Source organism: Xiphophorus hellerii, chromosome 2, assembly GCF_003331165.1.
Source record: "Xiphophorus hellerii strain 12219 chromosome 2, Xiphophorus_hellerii-4.1, whole genome shotgun sequence".
Classification (NCBI taxonomy): Eukaryota; Metazoa; Chordata; class Actinopteri; order Cyprinodontiformes; family Poeciliidae; genus Xiphophorus; species Xiphophorus hellerii.
In genome coordinates this window covers 14704991-14728745 of record NC_045673.1, presented here as the reverse complement: position 1 = coordinate 14728745, position 23755 = coordinate 14704991, and the positions used below count along the sequence as shown (strand labels likewise).

The following is a 23755-nucleotide window of genomic DNA, read 5'->3' as shown; positions in this document are numbered from 1 at the left end:
CAGGGCCAGGTTGGTTCAGACTCCTTGTTGCCCCGAGTGAAATCACCATTTGGAAACACATTTTTGGATGTATTCGAGTTATCTTAGTCTGATATGAACATTTGGTTGATCTGAAATATTCAGGTGTGAAAAAAATCTGTAGGGAGGCCAATACTTTTTCGCAGCACTACAACGTTTTAGTAAACACCAGTATGGAAACACGAAGCACACTTACACCCACAAAAGATATGAGAAACAGATTTAAATTTTTATTTTTATTACTGAGTGCTTAAGCTGAAAAGCTCCCTGAAGTCTGCGAGCAGTTCAAAAGGTCAAACCTAAAATTTCCAATGAAACCAAGCATATGGAATTATTACAAAGCAACACTTTTCAAAGGCAAATCAGTCATATAGCTGGGTTTACAGATCAGAGAATTTCAATAAAAAGTTGACATGAAGTTAATAAAATGTGACATATCAAGGATGCTTCAGCAGACACCTGTTTTGCTGATGTTAGCAAAACTGCAGTCTGGTAAAAAAAAAAAAAAAAAAAAAAAGTGCTGTCCACTGGTCTTCATGATTTACTGACCTGCCCAGAAAAGTGCACTTGGAGTAGGAAAGCTACTGGGCAACACCATCACATGGTCGTAATGAGACACAGAGAGTTACTTTGAGCTTCGAGTTGCACTTTGAGCCGTTGGTCTGATCAGCGAGTTAGAAATCATTATAGAGGGAACTGGAGGTAAAATGTTTGCAGCTAATAAAGCCAGGCAAAACACTGTCAGCCATGAAAACACACATTTTAAAGATGGAGACATTTTTACAGAAGCAAAAACAACATATCTGGATACTTCAATTTTAACTACTGTATAGATTACCTATTGCATTACAATACATTTTCTCCAGCTTTTATAATAGGCTAATATGTTTGGTGGGGTCACATTAAGTGTTGTGTTGCCTATGAAAATGATTCAAAGACCAATTAATCAATAAAAGTTAGCTAATGTAGGTTTGATCAAATGGAAGATAGAGAACATTTGCCAATTTTAAAATAATTCCTTGCATTTTTCTGCTGAACACTACTGAATGTAACTGTATATTCTTGTTTTTGGACTTGAAATCAAGAGAAGCACCTGAGATGTAATTTCTTAATTTACCTACTGGAAAAAAACAAAACAAAAAAAACAAGGCATGCTGCTTTACACAAACCAAACATGTTTAGATAGTGGTTATGGATGCAGTGCTGATTAGATCTAAATAAACGCAGCATGCACTTGAACATGTCCGGGACTGAAGCTGGTATAATACTGTGATATAATGGAATACACTGAACACCTTTATCTGCTTCAAGCACTATCGGGTACAGACATGTTTCTGGAATCACAGGCACATACAGTTTGATCCTCAACGGGTGATATAAGTGGTACCATTGCTCTCCTTTGTCTGTAGGGAATAAATAAAGTTTTATGTGACCCGTTATCATGCTGCACTAAACTTAGATTAAGGTCATACCAGGCTGAGGTGATAAACAGTGACATGAGAGGCCCTTCAGAGTGCATATGTGAGGGAAATATAAGTGTGTTAGGTCAGGGTGAGACACAAGCAGGTAGAGTAGCACAGTAAAAACCAATCTCAACCATTAAGAGTTAGGATAATGATACTGGGATGCTGACGTTCTCAGCAGAGGTGATTCATGTGTAAGGGTTATTTCGCTAAACGCTCGGTGCATCAGGATGTCCAAGACTGCATGTTGCGCAGCATAGCCTCAAAGGGCTCCATGCTGGGTGCGTGGGCGTGGGGCAGGTGGTCCGTCAGCCGACTGTACAGGCTGAAAGATTTCAACTCCAGCCAGATGAAACCAAAACGGTCCTCATCGAACAGCACGAAGAGCCCCGGCGTGCGCTCTGGACTCGTGAAGCCGTGTCCAGCAATCAGACCTGTTCCATAGAAGCTGAAACACAAACAAAACTCATCAACATTCTGACGGCTACAGATTGCCGGCGGTTTACAGCTATAATAAGCTGTGCATTTTAGCCAAACAAAGAAACTAATCAAAATAACTAAAGGAGTAGTATGTAATTTTTATAAGACAATGTTTATTTTTTTTACGTATTACCATAATATCGTGACAGTATAGTACTGGACAGGTAATCTGTGAAAAATAAATAAATAAATAAATCAAGCTCTTCTGCCTCCTATGATCCTGCTGTCATCTACAGTTTGGTCAGAAACAATGAATCAGAGCAAGGAGGAGGGTCTTAGCGCTGTCAATCACCCTCATGCAGCTCACACCCTCCCATTCTGCTACGCTACAGCAGTTCACCACAACAGAGCAGGCTATGAATGCTCTGGCTAGCTTACATTGCCACCGATGTGGATAAATGGTTTTCCTGTAATGGTAAGTTGTGTAACCGCCATTACCACATTAAACACACAGGTGAGACAGTGCAAAGACACTCTGATGCGTTTTTTTTTTACCTGGAATTAGCAAAAACAAACGATCCCGGGCAAACAAGGTGAAGAAGCTCAATCTTTTCAAGGGTGATCTGTCTCGTATTACACTGTCATTACAGTTTTAGCAAATATACTTTAAAAATTTTCAAGTTACATACTGCACCCTAACCTTAACAGATTTCTGAATGGATGAAGTAGCGAAGCTATCAGACTTTAAAACACTCCTACTTTATAAACACATTATACAACTGTCCATCATGTAAAAGGCTATCAGACTCCTGCAGCAAACATCCACAAACAGTAGCCCTTCGCATCCAAGTGTGCAGCTGTAAAATCTTCCTTGCTCCTCCCACTACTCCATAAAACCTTCTGGAATATCCTATCCATTAGAGACGTAAGGATGAGGACTAAGAATGTGGATTTTGGGTTTATTATTTGAGTCCTCACCATTTTCTGCAGGTGCGAGGGTACACCTCATTGCGAGCCATGACCCCTAAAGGCAAAACAAAGGGCTGAGCCTCAGGAGAAGAGCTACTACCGCTGGGGCCAGACTGGCATGCGTCTACACAGGCACCGTGGTCGACCTCCGTTTCTTCAGCAGCAGCATCATCTGCTTCCTCCTCTGCATGTTCGACACAAGCAGAGGTGTCGCTGGCTGGCTGTTGAACCTCCCTTTGTACTTTCTCATGTATTCCCAATATAATCCGTGACAGCACATCTATGTTGCGCTGTTGGTCCAATTCTGGGAGGTCCACAGGCTGACTCAGGTCAACATCCAGTGTGAGTTGCCCTGCAGGAACGTTTGGGTCTCCCTGAAAGAAGGAAGAGAACAATTTTATTTGTAATTAAGGACATTGGTTCCACAAAGAGGCAGCTTCCAATGAGAAAACAAACATGATTTTTAAAGCACATTTGTAAGAAAGCATAGCTGAGGTGTACATACAGTATAAGAACTTTTTCATTTATTTCCAAGGATTTGCTCTTTTTATCCCTCTGACAGTGATTATGGACAAACCTACAGTGAGTTTAGTGGCTCTTGCAGACATCTCATGGAAACTTAGCATGACAATCTCCAAGCCATGACTTCCATATGTGCCTTTGAATAAGCCTGGCTGAAGCAGATCTGAAGGCATCAAAGGAGGCAGGTAGATCCGCCTGTATGTCAAGCAGTTGCTGCAAAAAAAAAAAAAAGACAAAAGCCACCAAGCTGCTACTGAAGCCTCATAGAGACAGAATAAATGCGTGCAAGATAAATTGTCATACTCATATTGACTGGTGTAAATGAACTTCATCAGAATGAGCTCCTGCATGTGTTCATGGAAGATCTCTTCCAGTGTGCGACCCCATTCTTCCTCCAACCAAGTCCTAAATTCCTGCATGAACACATGTTCATATGATAAAGAACTCTGAATTTCATAAGATTCAACAGAGTACAGAAAAAAACGTATTAATATCACGTGAAAGTTACCACATTTTGTCAGAGTGCAGCCACACTACCATGTTTTTGTTGGAATTTTTATGTGATAGATCAACAGAATTGAGCACATAACTGGAATTTGAGAGAATAATAGTTCAAAGTATTAAAAATACTTTCAGGAAAAATCTGCAGAGTGGCATGCATTTTTATCCAATTTCCTTTATTGGAAAATCCCTGCATAAAATCCAGAGCAGCAAAATCTCTTAAAGCTGTCCTTTGAGGTATGCCTGAGAACATTAGACTCTGGTGTTTTGGTTAGAAGAAAACAAAACTTACATTCAACATGCTATGTGTGGAAGAAACCCAACCTTTCACATCACTGAATACAAAAACCCAAAAGACGTACACCAAAACCACTTGCAATTATAATGCATTGACTCAGTTGGGTAGAATTTGAATGCAAAACAAAGAAAAAAAGGATGCATCCCTGTCCTGACCTAATTTACAATTATTTTCTACATTCTGTTGGTCTATCACATAAAATCTAAATGCATTAAAGTTTGTGGTTTGTAAGTCACAATATGTGCGATATGTGAAAAAGCTTAATAAATGTGGAAATATGTTTCTCAACGCACAGTAGATCAGAATATAAAACAAATCCTCGACAGGATCCTAGTAGAACCAGTTAAGACGTACCTCCTGTCTGCCTCCTGGCATGCGGTGATGATCGGTCTGGTTACATTTTGTGGAAAATTCATCTTTCTTTACTGTCTAAAATAACAGAATATGGAATCTATTAATAAATGATCAACTTGTTTTAAGCAGTTATCTTTAAATAAGGAGTACTTTGCATGTAATCAATATGCAAGATATTAGATATCCTGCATATTGAACTTATTTTAGAGCTTATTATATATAGAACTTATTTTAAGAGCTTATTTTAAGGGCTTTTTTCTGACGGCCCTCACCTGTATGTCTCCCTTGTGGGGACCTTTGTGTCCATACATACACTCCACAGTGGCTTTTTTGCTTTCCAGCAAGTGAATGCGGAAAAGCGGTCGCCTTCTCATTGGATCTTCCACCCGGGGATCATGAGGAGGCAGATACATCCAGCCAATAATGAACAACCCGTCCACCTAGGTGAAATATGGCTTTATTTAATCACCCTAATCAAACGAATAGTTTTGCTAGAACACTGAAAGCTAATAAAGTCTCAAATTGTCAATTCATCTTCATGCAAACATATCTACAAAACAATTAACTGTAATCAGAGTCAAACAGTAACAGAAATACTAACCACGACATTGAGTAATCCACCATAAGGTCCGATGTCAGGCTGCCAAAGCCCTAAAATGTGCCTATATGGGTGAAGCACTGCAGAAGAAGAGCACAACAGAACACTGTAATCAGTTTCAGCAGGGCTGCACTCATAATCACCTGAGTAAATGCTGTAAGGTTAAAGGTGGTGAAAGTGAAGTTAAAACCACTCACTGCATCATGTTGTTCAATAAGAATTAAAACAAGTTATGGTCAATTTATTGCCAGAGACATTTACGTTCACTTTTCATGGTCAAAATCACATTCACTTTGGGATTTTAATGATGCGTTTGCACAGATTTTTATGAAAGCCCATTTTCACATGAAAAGGTCATAATTACAAGAATAAAAGTCATAATTACAAGTTCTAAGTGTACAGACTGGATAGTTTGAAAATACAACTTTTAAAACTTTCAATACCCACTTTTAATTTCAAAACTATAACTTTAAAACCCACAACTGACTTTTATTCTTGGATTTTGACATTAAAATGTGCAATTATGACATTTAAACTCACAATTATGACGTTTATTCTCATACTTATTACTTTAAAACATGTCATTATGATTTTAAAACTCATAATTACAACTTCCTGTTCGGCTTTTTTCCCTTTCATAGCAGTAATGGGCTTCCATAGAGTTTACTGGCTGCGATGAATGAATTCTAAAAATCAACAATTGGATCCACAATCGCTGAATTTCTCTCTCGGTGTCAAAAGTATACATCCATATATCACTTTAAGGATAACAACATGGCTGATGGTACCTCACTCAGCTTCTTGCATAATTGTGGCTGGATTTTTGATCCCCTCTTGTTTACACCATAAGTTAAGTTTATTAAAACTGTTTTGCTTCTTGAAACCGTTCTGATTTTTAAAAAATGTCATTAAGCGAGCTGACTTGAGGTAAAGTTAGAGGAATTTGGAAGAAGTCTTCATTCTTCATTGTTCTGTCCATTTTGTACAACACAACAGTCCCTCAGCAAAATGCTGCCACCACCAGGCTTGAGGGTCAGTACAATGATCTTGAGTTTAAAATGTTTTTATAGTCAGTAAAGTCAAACAGCTCAGTCTTTATATTGACTGATCATAAATGTTTTCTCCAGTGGGCATTAAGCATGTTTTGTCAGGTGGTTGGAACTTGGACACAATTAGGTGTACCAACAGGACAGATATTCCAAATACACATCGAAACTGGATTTGGAATAAAAATAAAGAAACTGGAAAGCCAGGTGTGTGACAGTTTCACTAAGGCTGGCAAAAAGAGCAGTTAAACATTGAGCAATTATGCCAGAAGCTTGTTGATGGCTGCAAAAGGTATAAAGTCCATCTGCAATTTGTAAAGGGATATATAAACCAGACAAGTCAGGGTGTGTGTGCGTATATTGGAGCCTGCATGCATGCATAATTTTGGCCATGTGTGGATTAGAGAAAAGCCTAAATAAATCCCACTTCATGCACGTTTTGGTTTTTATTGAAGTTTTTTTGGTGTTGCATTGCAACATAGAAAAGTTTTTTGAAATTAATCATTTAAGAGCCCAAGATCGATGAGTAAGCTTCAGACCAGAACTCTATGTTCCAGACAGTAGAGTTTCAAAACAGCACATGTGGCACACCAACTTAGCTGCCTTCTCTTTTCGCAGCAAGCAGGCAGTTCAGTAAACAACATATGAACTATTATCACAGGAAGTACAGCTTCAATTGCTTTGCTTCAAAGTCGTGTCATCATGAAGACCCAAACACACAATCCGTCATGATGCAGCAACCCACATACAGTGTGTGTACACGTCTTTATAGTCCATGTGCTCGTAGTCAGGTAGGAGCTTCATAAAGCGCCCAGACTTCACTCGCGGGATGACACCTGCACAGGCACAACACAGGTATGTGCAGAACAGCAACAGAACCAAAAGCGGGTTCAGTCCAGAATTAAGACTACTGAGGGAAAACAGCTCATTTTAGGAGCAAACAGCTGACGTTAAAAGAAAAAAAAAAAAAAAAGGCAAATATGCTTATAATTCTTACCAGTACACAAATGAGGAACAGACTGAGGGAGAAAAACATGACTTTATGAAAAGTAATGCTTTCTCCCTTTATTCTGCCTGAACAGTTACTGTACAGTAAGGAGAAGGAAAGAGACGCTTGAGAAGACATAAAATAGTGATGGATTTAGTGCTTCAGTAGGTTTCAACGGGAAAGCTGTGAAACTGACGTTTAACGTAGAGATCTTGGCTAGATACTCCAGTCGCTTCCATCTTCCTCAGGTCTTCCCTCATGCCAAACTCTGAAACAAAAGCAGCATATTATATTTAGTGTTACAAAAAGTAAACTTTTTGTCAAAATGAACATAAAACATGGACATTAACATACAGTCTTATTTTCAAGTGTTGCGTTTACAGATCTGCATGTAATCTGTGTAGAGAATAGTGTTTCTAACAAATCTAAATAATGTCAGAATAATGTTCTAACTATAAAATGTGCTCAACTGAACAGAGTATTTGTAGAGCAGCCAAAGGAGACAGACCTTCTGAGGTTACAGATCAGGAGTCAGTCAGGATAATGTCCAACTCTCTGTCAGCTCAATGACAAACAAATTATTATTTTCAACTGTAATCATTTATATAAATTATTGGTAATGAGCGGTAAAATGCATCATCAGATATTTTAATTAAAAAAAATATAAAGCAAAATGTGTTTCTGCTTTCAAACTTTTATTTAAAAAAAAATATTTTTTTTTACATATTTGTTAAAATTATCATTATGTCATGACAATATCATACAAGACAAATAAAATGTGAAAAAAAAAAAATCAAGCTCCTCTGCATTTTCCCTAGTGCTCCCAGTACTAACTGGAGAAATAGACCACTCAGTCAGAAACAACCAATCAGAGCCAGAAGGAGGGTTCTAATGCCAGCAATCACTCTTGTGTACATGCTACTCATCTGCCACGAATGCTAATTTTAGTTAGCATTGAACAGCAAATAACCAGTTTTCTTGAAACGGTAAATTGTTTCTATTGTTGACAAGACCTTCTTCCTGGCTCTGATTGGTTGTTTTTGACCAGCAGTGGTGCATTTTTGCAGACCACAACAGTAGCAGTGGGAGGAGGTAAATTTACTTGATTTTTTCATAGCTGACATGGTGACAGTTTAAACAAATATGGAAAATATTTTTGTAAAAGTTATATTCTGTATCTTTAATAAAAAAATATATATATATTTTTTGGCTTTTCTATGATGGTACAAAAGCAAAAGTGGGGGTATTGTACTCTTTTGCCACTATAGGTGCCATATAATCTTCAGGTTTTTATCCTTCAACTGAAGAAGAAAAAAAATTAAGGAAGCCAACCAAAACATAGCTAATTACATGCATCTTAATCTACCTCTCATTTTACTGGTTTCTGGTTTTCTTTAAAGCTGGATGTGCAAATTCCAGTTTTGGCCAATTTGAGCATAAAAAAATGTTTAAAACTCAAAAGGTACTCCATTGAGGCATGTGAAACTTTAGAATTTTTAAGAGATAAGGTAAAGGTAAAGTTTCCTCAAACTAAAGTACGTAGGTTGAAATAGCCTGTTACCATTATCAGACAAAAAGCTGGCAGTGTTCAAAACTATAACTGAATACCCAACATTTTATACATGACAAAGCAAACATAAAAACCGGTGCAACTTTACTAATTGATTTCATTAGAGGTGCATCGATAAATTGGCCCCGATTTCCTTAATTATGGGAGATTGGTGATCCACCAATACTTACATGTGAAGCCAATCTTACTCACTGATCTTATCTACCTTGGCAAATGTCTAAAAATCAACCACTGTCCTCTTTTTCTCTGCCGTGAGAGAGGTTTGATTGGCAGGTCATGTCTGCCAGTTTGCAGTTAACAATAGTCTCTTCACTGTTGCCAACTCAGTGACTTTCTTGCTATACTTAGCAACATTTCAGAAAAAAAAAAAATCAGCAACGGCCATAGAAATCAGCAGGTCAGGCTTTTTAAAGATTGGTACTCAGCGATCAGCCAGAAAACTGCAATCAGTGAACCACTAGGTTTCTTTTAACTTGATTGCTACTCTCCATTCCCGAGAGAAGACTAACAACCTCACATAGAGACCCTGAATCCTGCTTGTTGTGGAATAATATTTCTGCTATGCTTTGAGCAGCTTGCCTCTAAATGCTAGTGCTTTAATACCCCCCACTGCATTGCAAGTAAAGTGTGATTTTATTTTTAGTAATTTCCTGGAATAGTCCCCTGGCAAAAAGACTAATCATGCATCTATAAAGTTACACAAGGCTGAAGAACGAATAGCAAGTCTTTTGATAAAGACTTTCATAACAACATGAGGGGTGGGTATGTGCATGTTTTGGTAATTGGATGTTCTCATTAGAACCCACCACAAAAAAAAAAAATCAGAAATAATTTGATTTTCCTTTTAGAATCTAAAATTTTTAATTAAATAAAGGTCATTTCTGTGGTCAAAACAGATGAGCAAAAAGTTAAATATGGACATTTCTTCCTTTACGTAATATTTTAAATGTTTATTTATAATATTTATAACATACCAATGTCTTGCAACAAACAAACAAACAAAAAAACTGGCACTGCAAAAAATTGCATTTTTTGTATATTCTGCAGTCATTCCATAATATCACTGTCCATTAGTGGTAGGGTGTAGGTTATCAAAACAAGGTATGTTTTCCAAAAATTATCCTTGTCCAAGCTCATAAAAATTTAAGATGCATGTTCATTTTAGATGTTCTTGTTAATCTGTGTTTGTAGCAACAAAAAAAAAGTGGTGCAACACACTCAAGGCTTACACAAGAAATTGAGTCAACATAGCAGAGTAAAATGTTGGTGGAATAAGGTGCTTTTAGAAGGGAAATAGACTGGGGCTGCAGCTGTAGAAGGCCCTGCTTCTACTGTGCACATAAAATATGTTGTGCAACATGTTTACTTATGCAAAAAGCAAATATAAAAATAAGATTATGGTGATTGTTTTTCCTTTTTGTAAAAACTTAGGCTGTGAAACATTTTAAAATCACATTGTAAGAACAGTGTGAACCTACCTTAGTGATTTTAGTTTTTTGTTATTTTATTATGAAAATGGAAAATTACTGAAAAGTTGACCAGTTAAGTTTGAGCACCACTTGTTTTTCAATCACTAGTTGCTAAAAAGGAACACAACGCTGGCCGCTGTGAGATTCAGCAATCTGGAAATCAGCACATTTGATTTTGGTGCTTTTACTGTGTTTAATTGAACAATATTTTAATTTTACAAGAAAAGCAACGGCACTTAACTCTTAATCTGTGTTACTTAAAAGTCCACATATAGATTTTAAAGTCAATATATTTCCTACAAATTGTTCACGCATCACCGATTAACATTGCATCAACAGCTTTTCAATGTGTTTATTGTTAGTGTCTGTGGCATGTGGTTCCTAAGCAAACAGTCTTAAGTTATTACGTGTATGCTAAAAAGGATCAGGTCTGCATCAGCGGTCTTATCAACTGCAGAGAATACCTGGCAGGAGCCAGTAAATCAGCAGACTATTATGACAGTCTAAATAATAATGTTGTCACTGTACGCTACTTGATATTCTGTGTTTTTTCCCCCCTATTGCAGCATATTTTTGTGGCAAGCTATAGCTGACAGGGTTCATAAAGAAATATTCAGTCATTGAATGTTTCAGTGGACTGTGTTGGCAGTTTTCAGGTCTGACCATCATCATCATTACCTTCCGCGCACCGTCTTCTCCATATGGTTTCCGTGTTGAGAATTTGTCTGAATTTTTTGCATACGAGTGCGACATTTGGTAACACTGTTCCAGGAAGCAAAGAGAATATTTCCACTAAGAGCTCCGGGGGTAATTCCATTAATGACTCTGGGTGTGGAGGTCCAGTGTTTGAGCCTCCTCTGTTGGTGTTATGACCGCTTCCATATTCACAAGCGTCACTTGGCTCTGCAGTGGCTGCGGCCGCAACGGCGGCGACGCGCCCGGGGCCTCCACAGCTACCTGCGTCGCTCCTCCGCTGGCCTACGATCCTCTCCTCTTCTTCCTCGTCCATGTCAGAATCGCTCCCTTGGTCCTGCTGGTCGTTCCTCTGTCGTCTCCGGCACCTTCGGGACTGTCCGACTCCGCAAAGCCTGGCACAAACAGCCATCCGTAGTCAACAAACGGCTAAAATTACATCACTACAACACATCTATCAACTGCAGTCATATCCTTCTGTCCTCGCGAGCACAGGCAGAGACATGAGCTGACGTCACACTGCTCGCTTGAGGATCAAACTATGGCAAGGCATTTTATCATATAATAGTTACGTCGACTCTTCAAAAAAATTCCAGTGCCTTCCAGAAGGATTCATATCCATAAAAACCTTTTTATAGATTTCCTCTATCCAGCCACAAACTTAAATGTATTTTATTGGAATTTCATGTTAGAAACATTAACCTGTAAAAACTTCAGAAGGGATAAATAAGTACATATCACTGAATAGCTCATTTCTTTATGACGTTTGTGGAAGTTAAAAAGTATGAATTACAGGTAAAAAAAAAATAAAAAAATCTGCCTAAATACAATAATCCCAAAAAACAAGAAAAGAGCAATAACTCAACAAACCATGGGGGGGAAAAAACTACAAAATCACAAAGTTTCAGTACACTTGTACAAACGTGTTGAATTATTCTTTCCAGAGGTCTCAAAAGTACTCACAAAAGGCCTTCATCGCCCCCTACTGATGGATGACCTTAATGAACCTACCATCAGGCTCAGCAGTCTTCCTCAAGAAATATTGCAGGCATTTTGCTGTTATTTATGTGATATTTTACAAGTATGAGGTTTTAAAAAGGGACGATTTCGTTCTAAGTTGTTAATGGGTTTAACCTTAAACCTGCACCCATCCTGTTGTCTTCCTGTCCTGTTGCCCTTCAGGATCCTCTGTTGGATGACAATCAGACTCAGCAGGTTTTCTGGAGGAAACCCTGGAAGTGTTCGCAGGTAAGGTAGACGCTTCCTGATTCAGTTCTCCATTTTGACTTGAAACTTTCTAAGCAGTCTTCCTCGAGAAATGTTGCAGGCATTTAAGCAATATTTACCAGCATAAATTTTCGAAAGGGTATGACCTCCATCCTGTTGTCCTTCAGGAATCTTCTTGAATCGTCTTGTTTTCACCACTGATTTCACCCTTCATCGACCCCCATCGACAGTCAGAAAAGCCCTGCATCGCCTTCCCAACCACTGACGGCAAAGGCCTTCATTGCCCCCCCCCAAACCCTCACCCACCTGCCCTTCCTCAAACATTTAAAATGAGCTCAGTTCATCTTTTCTCTCATTCTGCCAAAAACTGGATGGTATTCGGTTTGGTGTTTAGTCTTAACTTACCCTTTTTATTTTTGAAGGACAGTTTTGTTTGGAGACTTTGTAATTAATTTCATGTGTTGTGCTTGTTTATTTTAGATATCTAAAATGTCTTCCAGTTTCAGTGTTAAATGTTTGTTAGAATTTAGTATTTATTGATCTTTGAGAATGTGTTCTTGCATTATGGTATTACCATGATTATGGCACTGATTAAGAAAAGACTTAGAATAGTTTAGGCTATCCTGATCTATCTCCTTAGTTATACTGCTGTAGGTTTAGGTTACTGGACGACAAATCGATCACTTTTTCTCATTTTCTTTTTCTACTACATTATTTATTTCAACTATAAACTTTTTGTTTTCTCAGTTATTTTTCTTTTCATAGAAGCTACACATGGTCTGGCGTTCTGATTGGCTGTGGTTCCTCAGCTTCACACACTGTTATTTCTGAATTAATTAAGGTGCCTGTTGGTGCACCTCTGACTTTTGGTAACTTGACATTTTTTAACCCAAACACACAGCAGGCTCTGATGGGTGACCCCAGCAGTTCTCCATTTTGACTTGGAGCCTTCTTTGCAATGTTCCGCGAGAAATGCTGCAGGTATTTTGCTGTTATTTAAGTGATATTTACATGTGTGAGTTTTTGAAAAGTTGTGGTTTCATTTTGAGACGTTAAAGGGTTTGACTTGAAACCTGCACCCGTCCTGTTGTCATCTTGTTGTCGTCACCCTCCCATCTTGTTATCCTTCAGGAATCCTCCTGGATCGTCTTGTTTCCGTCTCTGATTTCGCCTCTGCAAGTTCAGAGCTAAAAACACACTAGTGAGTGAATGTGCCCTTTGAGATTTCAATTGATATATAAAGGGCATTATAAATAAAATTGATTATTAATATAGTTTAAAAAGTTGTTTATGGTGAATGTACAGTACCTACTAGGCCTTACCTTTCACCACCTCGTCACTTTAACGTCTCACTGTCTCAAAACGAATCCGATTTTCGTCTGTGAAGGTTGTCAAACGTAATATACAAAACCTAACACAGAAAAAAAAAATTGTACAAAACAAAAAACACTCGAGCCAGCCAGGAGTCGAACCTAGAATCTTCTGATCCGTAGTCAGACGCGTTATCCATTGCGCCACTGGCCCAGAACGGACAATCTAACAACAACTATTGACTTCGATAGATGACGCATCCACACACGTTCCCTATATTAGTGATTATTTCCTGACATTGTCGGCGAAAATGCAACAAGCCGAGACTTGTAAATACAATTGATATCGCTAATTCAGCAATATCGCAAATGGCAAGTTCTGGGTTCTGGGTCAAACACACCGACGTTTATCGTCAGCTGTAATTTCATTTTCCCCAGACAGTGCTTGTTCTAGCAGCACATGATCAATTTGTGCATTTGCAAATTCGTCCATTTCATACTCACGCATTGCCATTTTGTTCATTTCTACTTCAATTTCTAACTGGTAAAAAACATTTTCATTCCCACTAAACTAAGTCATCGCGTGCTAACTAATTGCGTCGTAGGTAACAAATTTAATTATCAATCAATCAATCAATCAAATTTTATTTGTATAGCACATTTCAGCAGCAAGGCATTTCAAAGTGCTTTACATCATAACAAACACAGAATCACAATGCAATATAGAATCAATCATTAAGTCAAGTTACATCAATAAATTTGTAATTGATTACATTTCAAATACAATTCTAAACAGGTGGGTTTTCAGTTGAGATTTAAAAGAAGTCAGTGTTTCAGCTGTTTTACAGTTTTCTGGAAGTTTGTTCCAAATTCGTGGTGCATAGATGCTGAAAGCTGCTTCTCCTCGTTTGGTTCTGGTTCTGGGGATGCAGAGCAGACCAGAACCGGAAGACCTGAGAGGTCTGGAAGGTTGATACAATAAAAGCAGATCTTTAATGTATTGTGGTGCTAAGCCGTTCAGTGATTTATAAACTAACAACAGTATTTTAAAGTCTATTCTTTGAGCTACAGGGAGCCAGTGGAGGGACTTTAGAACTGGTGTTATGTGCTCTATCTTCCTGGTTTTAGTGAGAACGCGAGCAGCAGCATTCTGGATCAGCTGCAGCTGTTTGATTAATTTGTTGGACAGACCTGTGAAGACGCTGTTGCAATAATCAATACGACTGAAGATGAACGCATGGACGAGTTTCTCTAGATCTGGCTGAGACATTAGTCCTTTAATCCTGGATTATGAATTATGAAGATAGTGGTCGTTAAAAAGCTCCATTCTCAATTTCATTTAGTTCTATTTTATCCGAGAGCTGTTATATTATGCCCATAGCACACAATGCCATGTTGACAAGGCAGAGAATGACCCCTGATCAGAACTTAATGACCTCCTGCTGGTTCTTAAAGTCAAATAGCAAGATTTCGTTACAGTGTACTATAAACAGAATATTGAAAGATACACTAAATATATATTCTCGTTTAGAACGACTGCCACCACATAGCTTAGTAAATTATCTAAGGCTTTATTTTCTTATTTAGCCCTTTTAAGAAAATTTAGGTTATATATTGCTAAATAGTACAACTTTTACAACCCTCAGCAGAAATGTTAGGGAGAGAATGTCCAGTAGGGTGAAAAAAAAAAACCTGTAAACGCAACCACTTGGAATTATAGATCGATTTTTGAAAAGCATAAAGTACACTTTAAGCAAACATCTTATGTGGTAACATAAATAAAATAAAGGCATGCAGCTGATATTTGTTGACATTATTAATTAATCAACATTCTAAACAGCATTAAATAGTCTTTACAGCTACAATTAGATGGTCGCTAACCTTCCTCTGGATCAAGCGGCTCTGAATGTATAGTGCGGCCCCTGCAGACTGCTGAGCAGAGTGAAGGAGCTGCCAGGTAGAGGCACAGGCTCCATCTCTCGCGAGGAACGACGCCGTTATCGGAATCTCTACAAACAACACGAGAATTCGTCATTCACACGGTAATATAACCCAATCTTACACGGTGCATGTCGCTGTGTGAGAGCTAGGGTCGAGGATGCAGAGTTAAAATGACATTTGTTTGCTGTTTTTAACTTTCTGTGATTCTTGCGTTACAGTCCAGCGGCCTCTAGGCCCCATAGCATCCTAACTACTAAGCTAGCCTAAATAGCGTTTGGTTTCACTCCTTAGCTTTGCTGTTAGCAAGGCGGCTCACAATTGTGGCGCTCCTGCTAACATTAGCCGCTAGCTGCGGGTCTAGTTTTGGCTTTGATAGGGTATGCATATATTGAAACATTGGCAAATTTACCATCGTTACAACATTAACAATACACGAGTAGTACATGTTTATTTTCGCCCATACTCCTGTTGGTTGAAGAGTACCCGCGCACTCTGTTAGCCCCAAATCTTAATTCTGGAGCTCTATTTTAAAAGACAAATTTTAAAATAAGGCTTTGTCAAAAGACCTGATTCTATTTACTGATAGAAAGAGCTGAATTTGTTGGTTATACAATGCATGGCAGGTCCAGTCCGGACAGTTGACAAAAATAACAACCCAATAATATGCAAAGTCCAGCACGGTTACTAATTTCAATGTGCTCATATGTGTTTATTTTTTTATTTGAACATGATAGCAAGAAAAATCATACCTTTAAAATATACTTAACTTTTATTATTCCACAATTAAGACAAGTTTTTTTCATGCATAAAAAATGTAAGTGGTAATTTTTTTTTTTGCGTTGGGTTTCTGTAAAGTTTTCTATATTTATAAAATAATATGCTTGGACTTTTTATGACCAATGTTTATATTCTGTGGTATAAGTTTTATTATTTAGTTCAATAAACATTTCCCCCATCTGTTATACATATATATATATATATATATAGTATATATTTAAAACAAATAAGCTGCAGCATGGGCCTTTTCTGTAGTTTTCAGAACTCACTGATATAGCTAACTGCAAGTTAGATATGGATCCAGAAACATAATTTATCAGGGACACAATATTTTGGCAAACTTCTATATTCATAATTTTTACTGCTGGATGTGCTGCATTCCATTCGTAGGTATCAAGCCACTCATCAACCACAACATCATGACCACTGTCATTTTGTCAAGTTCTGAAAGTAATTTGTTTAATATATATAGTTTGTTAGTTATAGTAACTGCTTTCTGTAGAGGAATACTCAGGAATTGGTTTCACAACCCTTATCAACACCTTAAAAAAAACGTTGTCATTTTTGAAATAACAGCCCTCTATTACAGACCAACAATTGTCACACATGTGGTGTCCACTCCACAATTACTCCACACGCTGCCCCAAACATTGTCAATATGTTTTAAGTGCTTTCAAAAAAGTTAATTACAATTTCATTGCCCCTCATACCACTTAAGTGTTGGCTTGACACAGCCAAAAACTTTAGTGCATTTTTATAGAATTTCTTCGATAGATCAGCACAAAGTAGAGCATGATTATGATGTGGAAGGGAAATAATTCATAGTTTGTTAAAGTTTATAAATAAAATTATGAAAAGTGTGGTGTGCGATTGTTTCTTTACATGATGCTAGCTGTTCACTGATGTTCTAAAACAAACCTCTGTAGACTTTAGAGAATAGCTTCATTATTATTATTATTATTATTTATAGAATAAACTCACATAAATTCTATTTACTAACATTATCACTTCTGGAGGTAATTAGACTGTATTTGGGAGTATTAAAGTAAAGAACTGAATCCCAATGCTTGCCACACTTTTCAGATCTTTATTCATTAAAACTTTTCAAGTGTCAATTTTGTTCCTTCACAGTTATGCTCCACTTTATCCATTACACAAATCCCCCCAAAATACATTGAAGTTTCTGATTATAAAGGAATAAAATATCAAAATATTAAAAGATTTGAATACTTTTGTAAGGTAGTGCTTTTAGAGATGTTCAGGTTGATCAGATTGCAGAGGATGGCTTGTCAGTGTGAGGTCAGAATATGGCTGACTTAAGATGGGGTTGAAAATGGCTGAAGGTCTGTGAAGCAGAGGTCCAGTTAAAGCCTAGATGTAAGAACACGTTTGTCTTAAAGTTACAAACTGCAACAACATACTGACGATAAATATTTTCTCATTGTCTTATTTCAGCACTTGAACAATGTCTGGACAAGTGCTGGATGAAATAGTACAAATAACAGTGGAGGAGTTTAACCAGGATGGCCGTAGTGGTAAGGATACTGTGTAGAGACACATCTCTTCTGCAATTATTGATTGGTGACTTACTCAGCGCTTTCTTCTCTCTTTTCAATGTGATGAAACTAGGTTTTTGGCACTAGCTGAAATGTTTTGGCAATTTCTCTGTATTTGATCTATTGCAGATTTGCTGGACAGTAATGAAGACACTGAAGAGAGGCCACAGAAGAAAATGAGGAAACTAAGCAGCAGTCAGGACAACAACAACAGTAATCAAGAGCTATCTTTTATTAAGGTACTAATAAATCATCAGTCATGGTTTTTATAACATCTAGACTTTTATTTTTAAATTTTCCTGTTGGATTGATTAAATGTATGAATTTCTTCACCGTTTCTATACCCAGAATCTTCTGGTTTCATTCACTGAGTCGATTAGCCAACGCCTGGAAGGAATTGAGTCAAAGCTACAGTCCTTAGACGCAACGTGCAAAGTTCTTGTCCGCAAACTTGACAGCATGGCTCCCTGTGCTAAGAGCCCAGTACAAGTTCCTATGGTTGCGGGTTCTCCTCAGGGTGCCACTCAAACTTGGAACAAAGTTCGATGGTAAACGCCCAAGTGTTTTTTTGTTTTTCTTTTTTCATTTTTGTGCTTTAATATTGTAATTTGCTTTATACATGTCTGTTTCAATCTTCTTTTTCAGCGTTGTCCCCCAAACAAATGTGATTGTTAGCAGAGAACACACAAAGGGATTAAACCAGGAAGACACTCCTCTTGAAAATCTCCTCAGCAAGTAAGCAGCTTGCGTTTATATTTATCTATATTTATATTTATTGTCAGATGTCATCTGAAATGTATCAATAAATGTGTTTGTCTATCTTAAAAGTTTTAATGATACAGATCTTTGCTGTCAATTGAGTGCTCAGCACTGTCCTTTTGGGTGATTTTAATGTCAGTATAGATAAAATACATAACGCTTAATGAGTTTAAACCTGTTCTAAGAACAGTTGTGTTAGATTGTTACATTTATAGGTCAGGAGTGAACTTCATGCAGTAACTCACAGAGCTTTGTAAAAAGCAAACAAAGAGCTTCAGGAGACCGGAGAGCTAGCTAAATTAATACCCTCAGCTCATAATCAGCCTTTGTTTCGTATGTTTGGTAGTTCTGCAGCTGACAAAAATATTATTGTAGAAATTATCATTCTGATTCATATTAAGTGACAATTTGAGTCATAGACACACTTATTGCTGCTAAAAGAAAACAAAACATTTAAGAAATATCGATCTATCTATCTATCGATCGATCGATCGATCGATCGATCGATAATTAATTAGTATTCTTTTTTTACTCCCCTCCTCTTTGTTCAATATGTGTTGTACTGGTACCAGTATGGAAACTTTCTCAAACTGTTAACTTCTGTTGAAAGAACTGGATTAGAATTAATGAAGCTAATCATCCCTGTGATGATAAAAAATAGTTCACTCTGTCTCTTTTCAGGGACTAAAATTAATTTAGAATTTTTATTACAGTTTTATTCTACATGCTGTTTTATTTCTCTTTGATGAAATTGTACAACATCTTAGTCAACATTTGTTATTTTTAAAATTTGCTGTTTTATTGAATTTGACGTTGACTGTAAACTGGGAGGTGCTGTCCACATTCAATGACTCAACATGGCCTGCCCCCTGCTTCAAATTTGACACCTTTGGGCTTGGCTGAAATAAGGGAGAAAAGGTTTATGATCAGATGAGACAAGTACTGAGCTATTTGGCGTCAGTGATGAGAACCATGTTTGTAAAGGTTAAGTTAAAGCTTTCAAGCCCACGAGCATTTAACCAACTATGTTACCTCAAATCAACAGCAACACAATTGGGTTTTTCTACAGAACAATTATTCCAAACAAACATAAAAACTGGAGGAATGAACTTTATATGTCTGGAAAGACCCTTAAAGTCTAGTTGAAATTCCCTGGCTTTGCTTAAAGCCAAGACTGTCCCAGAAAACCAATGTGTTATAATAAACTCTACCAATTCCGCAAAGAAGGGAGATTAATATCCATCCATGGATATGCCAGAAGTCTAAGACTGGCTACAACCCCACTACAAATATTAGTGAGATTGTATATACTTGAGACAATATGTATAGTCTTGACTGTGGATTAGAGGGAGTTCACAATGAATTTAGTGTTAAGTGTTAAATTTGGTTGTTTCTACCATTAAAATCACTTCAAAAATGTTTTTTACTAGGGGTGCCCCTATTAATTGGCGCCGATTTCCTTAGTCTTGGGAGATTGGTGACTTGCTAATACTTACATGTGATGCCGATCTTGCTCCCCAATCTTATCTACCCGAGTAAGGTCTAAAAATTAACCACTACCCTTTATTGCTTTGCTGTGAGAGAGGCTTGACTGACAGACCGGCCCACCAGGTCATGTCTGCAAGTTTGCAGTTAACAATAATCACCCCGCTGTTGCCAACTCATAGACTTTCTTGCTATATTTAGCAACATTTCAGACAAAAAAAATGGTGTCGGCCAAAATCGGAATCGGTAGGTCAGGCTTTTTAAGGATTGGTAATCAGTGATCAGCTAGAAAACTGCAATTGGTGCATCCCTAGTTTTTACAAGCCCTAAATTAAAGCAACAGTCATCCTCTTGCCCAGTATATTTAGCCTGTTACAACTGGGATGTATCAGCGTGTCAAATATCTTATTTTGGTTTTGCAGCACAGTGGCCAGGAGACGACAGAATACCATTCTGGTTAAAGTGCCGGGTGCTGAAGAGAGTCAGGAGGAACAAGAGAGCGGCTCAGAGGCCAGTGACTCTGTTTCTAACAGTGGTCAGTCAGGCGGTGCACAAAATGGTCAAAATGTCACACTTATCACACTCAATGCAGAAGGTAAGACCTAGTCTGTTAATGGAGAAATGTCAATACCTTTACCCTTTATATTTAATGTTTTTATTTCTGCTGCTTTTAAGACTGTAAATGGATTTGAATGAATGGATTGATTATGTTGAAGGCGGAATTAATTTGTGCTTAGGCACAGAAAGTTTAATAAGCCTTGATTAGGATAGTCAGTAACACAAAGAAAACAAATGATTACCGTTTTCAGTAAAATTTTTAAATTAGATGTATGATTACAAACTTCTGGGATTTTTTTTCTTTCTTTTTGTCTTCAGACAAACAATCACAACATTTAGCTCTAAAATATTACTGCGCTGAAAAAAAAGCTCCTTAAATGACCTCAACTTTTAGTTAAATTTGTTTATTTAACCGGGGCAAAAACATTAAACAGGTTTGTAGCAATAGCTGATTTGCAACCTCTGCCCCTAGGTAAGCTTCTAGGATTAAGACAGACTTAAAAAGTATAGAGGCTTAAAATATCACAACCAATAAAATAAAACATAACAATTTTGGTTTTCATTTTTCTGCTAAATAATGATAATGATCTTCATGGTATTTTTGTTGTTCCTTCCAGGTTTTGGTGATTTATGTTGGCTTGCATCTTTACATCATTTATTTCCTTTTAGCAGTGAAACCCATAAGCAAAAACTACTACAGCATTGATGTCAATGATTGAATTTCCAAAAACAACCTGTAGATCTTTTTTCAGTGTTTTGTTTTGAAAGGGATAACATGACTATTTTAACTGGTTTTCATATTCATGTTTTTGTCTTAGCGTGTTGAGTGGCTTTACTTCGGCTTAGAGATTGCAGCTTCATTTTACATTATCAGAGCTTAATAAAACCCTCATTATTTTTAGTTTATTAATGATTTTTGGGTAATTTTCAAGAAAGGGAAATTGTTTCAAAATCAAACTATTTAATTTATTCTATTTCTGCTCTTTGGTATATAGATGGAATTGTGGCAGTCAGTATTGCTAACATGGTACCATTTTTGTTATATGGTGTAAAAGTGGTAAGGAGTACAGAACTACAGTATAACACCACCTAACTCACAGATCCAGACTTCAATCAGTTATTTTATACAACCACATGGGGGTGCTGTTGTATTACACAATCTTATGTTGACTCGGTGTACCTTTTGTAATATTTGTCAACCTGCGAATTAAAGCCTATAGTGGAACATATAAATTAAACTTTTATATTTATTTATATAGGGATTTAGACAGGTTTTCCTAAGGTTTTCACATCTCGCACGGGTTTACTGCAGCAGAACATTGAGGCTTGTGCTTCAAGAAGTGCCTTTCCTTTTCTCTTGATTCTTTTTTATTTCTCTTCTCTTACTTTTTTAGAAGATTATCCAGAAGGTACTTGGTTGGGAGATGAAAGCAACTCAGAGATGCGGGTTCGCTGTCCAATTTCTCCGTCTGACATGCTTTATATCAGCACAAACTGCCGCACGGCAGAGAAAATGGCTCTGACACTGCTGGACTACCTATTCCACCGGGAGGTCCAGGCAATGTCAAATCTCTCCGGGCAAGGAAAACATGGAAAGAAGCAACTAGACCCTCTCATGATCTATGGCATCCGATGTAAGTCATGAAACAGTTGCTGGTTTATGATTGACAGGGGACTACATCACTTAACTTCACTTTACCTCAAGCAGAAGGTAGAGCAGGCTCTGAGAAATAGTTCACAATACCTTAATTTGCGTATATGAGATCCCAGAAGTGTCAGGCATCCTAAAAGGTCCTCATGGAAAATGTCTTGAAGGTGCATCTGAGCTGCACAATCTTAGCAATTCGTGGTGGTTAAACAGAACATCTGAATATCTAAGATTGTGGTCATAGGTTTCTAAAACAGCAGTCTGTGCCAAAGCTGTTTCTATGTTCTTTAGAGACAATTGTAGTTTGGTCTCACCCAAGTGTGTCCAGGTTTCAACCTATCTAGATGCTGAGGTGAGGTTAAGGTGAATAATAAGAAGGGTAGTCCTCCTCCTTTTATAACCTTTATGCAATCCAACTAGTTGTACCACTAGTTGTGAAATGGCACTGCTGCATGATAAAGAGAGCATCATTTTTGACAGTTGATGCAGTGTTCCTACATGGAGGCCAAATAGCTTTTCCTGTTACATACAGTGTAACTTAGGAGGATTTTTAGTTTTACTACTGACATGTCATTGCATCATCTAATTCTTCACCGTCTTTTCAGAGTATATTGTGAAAAGTAGTCCAAAACACTTAATTAAATCTGAGTAGTGGAAACCTTTTGGCAATTTTCATATAAAAGGCCACTGAATTTGCAGGTGATTCTGATTTGTATCTGTGATTGTTAAACAGAAAATATAACCATCTAAAACGGCCCAGTCTACCTTCTGTTTTATGATTACTACATTATTTCTGTAAAGTAGAAGTAAAGGTTGTAAAATCTAGTTTGAAATCATGGCTCCTTGTAGGAATAAATGAACTCTCTGAGACCTTCCCACATTTTGTCCCTGTTCCGTTTCAGGGTAGAGTTGAATGGATCTTTGAAACAGACCACAGTCTGTATTCCCATGGTGGCTTACAACAACATGCATTCATCATACCATACACGCATTAATGTGCACCACATTTTAGTACATACCAAACTCTAAATGACATGCACATGTCTGGTTGAAAGATGTTAATGGAGTCGCTCTCAATTCAGTAGGTCTTTGAGAAGAGTTGGGCCTTCAGTGGTTGACAGATTTATTTTTAAGTGACTCTTTTAGAAATAGACTTTTGTATTTATAAGCCTCACAATGCTGTCGTAATAGCAGTGTCATCAACTGCAACATGTTCTAACAGTTTATGCCTCTTTTAAATACTTCAATGAAATATTCCTTCATGACATAATGAGGCATAAAGCCAGAAAGTAAGTATGAAGATATATTTTTAATGAGACTCTGTAGATACATTTTTAATGAGACTATTGACATAATACTCAAACCATATGTTGGTACCAAACCAAGTAACTCACACATCCAAAGAAATCCAAACAAATAAGGTCAATAAATTAAGTTGCGTGAATTAAAGTAGAATGACACTAAGTAAGTATTGAAAGCATTAAGAAAAGTAGGTGTGAAGGCATGAGAAGTTTTTAGAAAACAACCCTGGTGTCTGACATGAAGTTACTACAGCCAGTTGAATCCTTACTAATGCCCTATTTTA

The 23755-nt window shown here is 37.4% G+C and overlaps 2 protein-coding genes and 1 non-coding gene across 5 annotated transcripts in view; 1 reads left to right on the top strand and 2 right to left on the bottom strand.

The window, feature by feature from the left end:
* Positions 1-226: 226 nt before the first annotated feature.
* On the bottom strand, positions 227-11425 carry fbxo31 (F-box protein 31). Of its 2 annotated transcripts, XM_032584661.1 has the most exons (10): positions 10895-11425; positions 7374-7445; positions 6939-7025; positions 5147-5223; positions 4818-4985; positions 4546-4620; positions 3696-3805; positions 3452-3605; positions 2880-3244; positions 227-1929 (listed from the first exon to the last, which is right to left on the bottom strand). In XM_032584661.1, exons 1-10 carry the CDS (start codon positions 11319-11321, stop codon positions 1707-1709), a joined length of 1758 nt encoding a protein of 585 aa, XP_032440552.1. In that variant the 5' UTR covers positions 11322-11425; the 3' UTR covers positions 227-1706. The 2 variants fall into 2 exon arrangements, with proteins under 2 accessions (XP_032440552.1, XP_032440561.1); XM_032584670.1 differs by lacking the exon at positions 6939-7025 and having other exon boundaries at positions 10895-11421.
* Positions 11426-13587: 2162 nt separating this feature from the next.
* trnar-acg (transfer RNA arginine (anticodon ACG)) lies at positions 13588-13660 on the bottom strand. Its single transcript has one exon. It is a non-coding gene; the product is annotated as a tRNA-Arg (tRNA).
* A 1703-nt stretch (positions 13661-15363) lies between these two features.
* banp (BTG3 associated nuclear protein) overlaps positions 15364-23755 on the top strand; it is a 38700-nt gene continuing 30308 nt past the window's right edge. Inside the window, exons 1-7 of one of the 2 annotated variants that reach the window (XM_032584682.1) lie at positions 15364-15488; positions 17620-17699; positions 17850-17959; positions 18069-18268; positions 18366-18455; positions 20387-20559; positions 21917-22156. In XM_032584682.1, the coding sequence (XP_032440573.1) occupies positions 17630-17699; positions 17850-17959; positions 18069-18268; positions 18366-18455; positions 20387-20559; positions 21917-22156 (883 nt within the window). In that variant the 5' untranslated portion in view covers positions 15364-15488; positions 17620-17629. Of the gene's footprint in view, positions 15489-17039; positions 17523-17619; positions 17700-17849; positions 17960-18068; positions 18269-18365; positions 18456-20386; positions 20560-21916; positions 22157-23755 lie in introns of those variants that run through there. The other variant, XM_032584692.1, reaches the window with a different exon arrangement.

Coding starts and splice junctions, on each gene's coding strand:
- fbxo31 (XM_032584661.1), bottom strand. CDS start 11,321: ATGGCTGTTTGTGCCAGGCTTTGCGGAGTCGGACAGTCCCGAAGGTGC. Junction 4,621..4,817: donor CCCACAAGGGAGACATACAG/GTGAGGGCCGTC, acceptor CTGTTATTTTAG/ACAGTAAAGAAAGATGAATT. Junction 3,245..3,451: donor CAAGAGCCACTAAACTCACT/GTAGGTTTGTCC, acceptor TCCTTCTTTCAG/GGAGACCCAAACGTTCCTGC.